The 6,965-nt window shown below is 60.6% G+C and overlaps 1 protein-coding gene across 2 annotated transcripts in view; it reads left to right on the top strand.

The window, feature by feature from the left end:
• Positions 1-6,383, top strand: part of GNA12 (G protein subunit alpha 12) — a 73,438-nt gene extending 67,055 nt beyond the window's left edge. For both annotated transcript variants that reach the window (XM_043915398.1, XM_043915399.1), the window contains exon 4: positions 172-6,383. In XM_043915398.1, coding sequence (XP_043771333.1) covers positions 172-741 — 570 coding nt within the window. In that variant the 3' untranslated portion in view covers positions 742-6,383. The remainder of the gene's footprint in view (positions 1-171) is intronic.
• Positions 6,384-6,965: the final 582 nt, after the last annotated feature.

A 6,965-nucleotide genomic window follows, 5' to 3' on the forward strand; every position in this document is an offset into this window, starting at 1 on the left:
TTGGTTCCTTCACTCTGTTTCATGGCGAATTTACATTCTTGTAAGTGAAAGTTGGTTCTGGTATCTGGTTCAACTTCTTGCAGAAGTCCCCGTAACTTTCCTTCCACTGCGTCTGTTCATCCCCGTCTTCTCACGCCCTTCTCCCCAACGCCTCCTGACCTTATCTTACAGAACTACTTCCCGAGCAAGCAGGACATCCTGCTGGCAAGGAAGGCCACCAAGGGCATCGTGGAGCACGACTTCGTCATCAAGAAGATCCCCTTCAAGATGGTGGACGTGGGCGGCCAGCGGTCCCAGCGCCAGAAGTGGTTCCAGTGCTTCGACGGGATCACGTCCATCCTGTTCATGGTCTCGTCCAGCGAGTACGACCAGGTCCTCATGGAGGACAGGCGCACCAACCGCCTGCTGGAGTCCATGAACATCTTTGAGACCATCGTCAACAACAAGCTCTTCTTCAACGTCTCCATCATCCTGTTCCTCAACAAGATGGACCTGCTGGTGGAGAAGGTGAAGACCGTCAGCATCAAGAAGCACTTCCCCGACTTCAAGGGCGACCCGCACAGGCTGGAGGACGTCCAGCGCTTCCTGGTCCAGTGTTTCGACCGGAAGAGACGGAACCGCAGCAAGCCTCTCTTCCACCACTTCACCACCGCCATCGACACCGAGAACATCCGCTTTGTGTTCCACGCCGTGAAGGACACCATCCTGCAGGAAAACCTGAAGGACATCATGCTGCAGTGACGGGGCCACCCTTGCTCCTGCCGGCCGCGGGCCAGGCCTGCCCACCTGTGTGTGTTCCCTACCCCGAGCCCTGGACGCCCGGCTCGGGGTGCGAGGCCCGCCAGGCCTGCGCTCGGCCGCGGGACGGGACATGTGGACGTAGCTACTGAATCCCGGGGACTCGTGAAACTACTGAAAGTCCAGCGGTCACTTTGACGTTAACGTGTGACGCCTGATAACACAGCTTTCTCTTTTTCAGAAACTGTTCCTTTTCTGACACAGTTTAGTCGGGGACTGTGTGTGTGTGCACGCACACTCTGTTTTTAGTGACTGAGACGCAAACGCTGACGTCTCTGAGGGTGGCTCTTCTCTCCAGCTTGTGAGTCCTCGGCGGGGGCGCTGCCTGGTGGGGTCCTGGGGGTTTGGAGGTGGGGAAGTGCGGGCTGAGTTCAGGGGGACCCCACCACTACCTCCCCGAGGGAGCGCATGGCCTTTTCAGTCTCTGGTGCCAACTTCCCAAGAGGCCCCGGCTGTCAGGTTAGAGGGTGGGAGTGAGCGCCCATGGGGGGACCTGCCTTAACGCCCCCACACCTGTGCCTTCCGCCCATCCGATCGGCCACGGCCCGTGGTGGGAGGTGTGGGCTGGGCGCTGCCTTGATTCCCCCTCCCCTCTGCACGGGGAGGCGGGTGGTGCTTGCTTGCCCTGTGCCCACCCCGCCCCTCAGCAGAGCCCTCACACCAGCTGGCCTCGCGGACTGCCCTCCCCCTCCCAGTCGTCTCCCACATGTGTGGTCAGCTCGGGGAGCCTGTGGTCGGCTCAGGGAGCCTGCCGTCTCTGGAGGAGGCCAAGCACCCCCTCCTCTCAGGGCCCGCTGAGAGCGGACGGCGGGGCCCGCAGCACCTGCCTTAACACCCCAGGCTCTCCTGCCTCCCTAGACGCCAGGCGCCCATCACGGCCCCTCGCTCCCACTAACACGCACACCTAGCAGAAAGCACTGTTGGGCGCGGCCTTCTCCGGGGGCCGCTGCGGAGGCTGTGAGTGGTGACGGGCGCCGGCGAACCCAACCGTCGGTGAGCGTGTCCGGCTGCCCTGTCCAGGTGTCTCTCACTGGGTTTAAAAACACATCACATTCCAAGCCAGTCCCCGCCGTGTGTGGCTCTGCTCACCGGTGTCCAGCGCGTTGAGGACCCGTCCGGCGTTTGAAAGGGGAAAAGCCTTCCTCTGCCAGGGGCCCAGCACGCGCCTGTGGTTCAGGGCCCATCCCCAGGCCCCGTGTTCCCGGCCCATGTCTCCGCAGGGGTCCTGCTCACCTTCACCAGCAGACAAACACTGATCTCACTCGCGGCAGATGCTGGCCCAGGAGGAAGGGGAGGGCAAACCCACTTCTGAGTCATCCGTGTTATACCAGTGTCTAATGAGGAGACAGCATGAAGTCCTGTTTCTCTCTGGGCCCTCAAGACTTCCTGTCCATGTTTGCTGGGGTTTGGGCTCTTTGGCTGGAGAAAAGTTGCTGTTTTTGTCCTGCTTCCTGTGGCTCTTCGAAAACCGAGAGGACGTGCCCAGGATCGGGGCCAGTGACCAAGGTTTAAAGGAGACAGAACCCTCTGGATGGACTGCATCCGGGCATCCTGAGACCCCGCTGTCCTCGGGCCTCACGCCCCTCGCCCACAGGCTCCCGTCACACACGCGTGTCCGGATCCATGCTCTTCCCGCCAACCTGGAAACCCCTCGCGCTGGCAGAGGCGGCGGCCCCCGAGGTCGGTGTGGCTGGTGCAGGGTCTGTGAACGGCTTGCTGGCGAGTTGGAGTCCACCCGGTCAGCGAGCACGGTTTGTCCTTCAGACCATCTGTCGTGGCTGCCGGCTCACTCTCAGACCCGAGAGCGAGTTCGTATTGAGGAGCCGTGACTGTACTGAGTGGCCTGGCAGCCAGGGCCCGGCCCAGACCCGACCCACTTCCTCCCCTGCAGCCAGGAGCCGTCCTTGTGCTGAGCCGAGCAGGCGTGACGGCACTCTGCCCTCCATTCCAGGATCCGTGCTCGTCAGAGACACGGACGGCTCCGCAGGCTCAGCTAAAACCATCTGCAGTCTTTCCACACATAGGTTATAGTCACTTCTCTCCCAAACCTTAGGCCTTTGTATTGTTTTAATCTCACTGTTATCCGTGATTTGCTGTCTTTTATTTTGAGATGTTGGAGCAGCAGGGGATAGTCTGCCTCATCTATTATTGCAAAAATGTAACAATAAACTTCCTCGAACTAAGACTTTCTTCTCGTAGTCACACTGTTCACACGTAAGGACACATGTGCATTTTTTTACTATTTTTTTTTTAACTTCAGTTTGTAGAGAAATTGTCTCAAAGATACTGCATTATAGCTTTGTAATTTATAGAGATCTCTAGACTCCTTAATCTTGTAATTTTTTTTACTTCTTTGATAAAAATGAGTCAGGTTATTTCAATTCTTAAGATCAGGAAATCATCTTGAAACAAGATCCTTAGTTCTGACCGACTAACTCGGGCATCCTGGGAACAGACGCTTGCTGACTTGACACCATGGGCAAAAGCAATGTCGGGACAAGAGTGGTCGGAATGAACTGCTCATGGCTTGCGCCACGCACGGCATTTTAGCATCAGCAGGAGGGGCTGGTTTGACGATCTGACCACCTTCAATCTCTGGATATTTATTAAAATAAATCCTTAGTTTTTGTTAATGGAAAATATCACTCGGCATTCAAAGCCAACATGAAATTTTTCAGTCCCCAAGTTCAGAGCCCGTGGATAACGAGCCCGGACGGTCCTTGAAGGTTCGTTACCTGTTGACCACAGTTCTTGTTTCCACGCTTGGGACACGAGGCGACCAGGAGAGCTGTCACCAACGTGGTTCTGTGTGGACGCCTGTGGAGCCCGACGTCAGGACGGGGGGCGCGGCAGGAACACACACATGCGTGTGTGCGAGGGAGGCCCTGAGCCCACCTGCCGGCGGAGACCTGGGATGGATGTGGACGTGCCCGGAGACGGGAGGCCGGAGGAGCCCAGGGAAGGTGCAGCTCCTTCTCTGGACCCTGTGGGGTCAGCGTGCCGCCAGGAAACGGGAATCCAGCGACACAGAGTGAGCACAACTCGCGGCACCCGGATTCTTTTCCAGAAAAGGAACGTGCGCAGTGTCCGTGGCCGTCGCCCGGCGAGGCGCTGTGTGCATCCATGCATGGGGCCTCAGCGGCCCGCGGTGGGCAAGGCAGCCCCCTGCCCGCCCCTGCAGAGAAGCGTGCGCTCCTCACCACGTGCCTGGGGGCCTGGCGCTTTGGGTCCCGGTTTCCCCGTGTGTAGAGGTTGGACCGCAGGGTGACGCAGGCGCCCTGGGTCCGCAGCCCTGGATTCCTGGGTGGTCTCTCTGCAGCTGGGGTCGTGAGCCAGGGAGCAGAGCCGTGGAGGCCCCCCAGGCCCACGCTCACTGTGCCCGTCAGCCGCCTTGGGAGGACGGTGCCGCAGGTGCTGCATGTGGTCCAGGAGTCTGGCGGGGCTGACAGCTCTCCCCGTCTCTTTGGCACCAGCTTCTCCCTGAGGTCCGTCAGATGCGCTCTGCAGCCTTGCTCCTGAGTGATGCCTGGAAGTTCGGGGAGCTCCATGCGAAGGAAAAGATAGGGCCCTGCTGCGAGGTTGATGCTGGGCCTGCCGTGGGCTGCGTGTTCGCGGGGGGCTCCACGTGGCCCTGGTGTCCACGCTGTGCTGGTGTCTCTCAGATGAAGACCTGCTTCGAGGGACACAGGTTGCATACTGCCTGAAGCACCCGCGGTGCCTGCCTCGGCCTGCCGACCCTGACGGTGGTCCTGAGCCTGGACACCCCACGGCCCTGCTCCACGTGGGGGCTCCCCGTGTGAAGGCTCCCGGCCCCGAGATAGCAGGAGGAGCACGGTGTCACCAGAACTCGGGAGTCCTCGGGTATCCCAGCAGGAAGGACCTTCCAAGGAGTCCGTGTCTGAGTGTAGCAGGGGCGGGAAAGTGGGGCGACCCAGACCACAAGATCCCTGCCCCGAAACAGCCCTCGCGGGGCGGCAGGGCCCTCCCCGGCTGACTGGGGCGTGGGACTCTTCCTATAGGGACCCAAAGGCTGCGGCTCGTGGCTCGCCTCATGGAAGCGCATGCCTGGTTCCACCTGGAACTGGCGGCCCTGCCTCTGAGCGGGTTAGGGAGGTGCGGGTTTTCTTGTGGGGGGCTGGGGAGGGTAACACCCGAGTGACACGCTGGGGCAGCTTCTGGGCTACTGAGCCGGTCTGCATCTCCTCTGGGCCGGCAGCGAGCGGCTGGCCTGAGCCGCACGGGTTCCTGCCGTCCTGGTCTATCCATCGGTTCCAGGCTTGTCACTCGGGTGCCCTTTTATCAGCCGTGGATGCCCCTTCTCTTGTGCTTTCAAAAGCCAATCCCTGCAGTGAGCACAGCCCAGCTATTCAGTCTAGGAGGCATCCTTCAGGACCACGGGGGTGTGGGCTGCGTGTGCCCCCGGGAGCCGACAGGAGTCCACGTTGGGGCGGCTGACAGTGCAACCCCGGGTCGGGGTAGACAGGCCCTCCCCTCCCTGCCCTGGTGCTCCCGGGGCCGTGCAGGCGCTCCTCCCTCCAGCTGGCTCCAGAATCCCGCTGCTCGGGCGGAGACTGGGCGCGCGGTGCCCGTTCTGCAGTGTGCAGCCTCAGCCCTGACCGGGGACAGGTGGGGGCCCCACCCACTCTGTTCAGTGCCTGGCCCCCAGGGAAGCCTCCCGCCGCCTTGGGGTGATCCAGAAGGTCTCCCCACCCCCGGCTGTCAAGGTGCCCTGGAAGAGTTTGGCACCCACAGTGGGCAGAGGGCTGTCACCCAGGTGGAGAGAATTCGGATCACAGGCTTGACCCAACAGCCAGGTTGACCAAGCCCATCCTCCACGCTTCCCCGCCCACCCCAGCCGCCTGCTGAGCCTGGGCATCTTTTCCAGGTTCACCTGCAGGCAGGTGGCTGGAGCCTGCGGCGAGTCTGGAAGCCGGAGCCGAGGGCGTGAGGGCAGCCTGTGATGCCGGGCCACCCCCCGTCTCCTTAACTGTCAGACTCTTCCACCGGCCTCGGTATCGAGAAATTTAAAATAGATCTCTGTTGAGTCTCTGAAATCTTATGGCATTACCTTTCGACCTGTTAACACAAATCAGAAAACATTCCGAATGTCTTTTTCTTCGGTCCATTCGAGCCAGCTGAAAACGGGCCGGTGTGGTGGTCTCTGCTGACACGAGAGCAGCCAGGAGGTTCCTGTCGTGCGCCCGCCCCCCGCCACGCCCTCCGCCCCGTCCTCGGCTCAGCCTCCACAGTGGACCCCACAGAGGCCAGGCCAGGACAGTGCCCGGCTCAGCGTCCCCGGGGACGGAGCCCCGAGCTCTTCCAGGGTCTTCACACTCGGAAAGGAAATTTCACGGGGTCAGGGCTCTCCCTGGGCTGGCGCTGAGCTCCACGCCCCCCCCGCCCCCCGCGCCCCCCCCCCCCCCCTCCCGGCCCCAGCGGTGGGGACAGGCCTCTGCTCACGCTGTGTCCCGGCTTGAGAAACACGCGGCGCAGTGTAAAAAGTGTACTGTACAGCCACGGTGGGTAGTTGAACATGTTTTGTATATATGACTTTTATAAAACGATTAAAATTCGCCTTAAACGACCTTCTCCTGGTATGTCTCGTCTCTGCCGCGGTGAGCGAGGCCCCAGGTCCTTGGTCTTGAGTGCAGAGTCTCGCCTGCGGGCCTCCTGGGTGCAGCCCCGCCCCGGCTCTGCGGGGGCCCCGGCGGGAGAGGGTTGCGGGGTCTGGGCCTCAGGCTGTGCTCCCCCGTCCCATCCCCAACGTGCCCCCCCCCGTTCAATGCCCCTCCCGGGCGGGGACCCCACACCCTACACTGTGCACACAGCCAGGTCAGAACTGCAGTCACAGCAGAGAAAACGTCTAGGTCGTGTTAGTACAAATAGAAATAATGACCCCCCCCCCCAAAAAAAACCTTTTCATTATATCACATCAGAAGCATTAGCCGTGACCCTGGGAGGCGTGGACATGGGGAACAAGCATCTATGAGGTAACCCAGGTGGTGGATGAGGTTTCTTTTAACTTTGGGCAGAGCGACGGAACAGAAGGTATCTCGTGGGTGTGTGTTGGGTGGACGTGTCGTGCATGAATAAATAAAGACTTGCGGTCTGTCCTTATCAACGACAGTCCAGGTCTCCAGAGAGGAAACCCTTCTGAGGAGAGTAGG

This window comes from Cervus elaphus, chromosome 10 (genome assembly GCF_910594005.1).
Source record: "Cervus elaphus chromosome 10, mCerEla1.1, whole genome shotgun sequence".
Taxonomy (NCBI): Eukaryota; Metazoa; Chordata; class Mammalia; order Artiodactyla; family Cervidae; genus Cervus; species Cervus elaphus.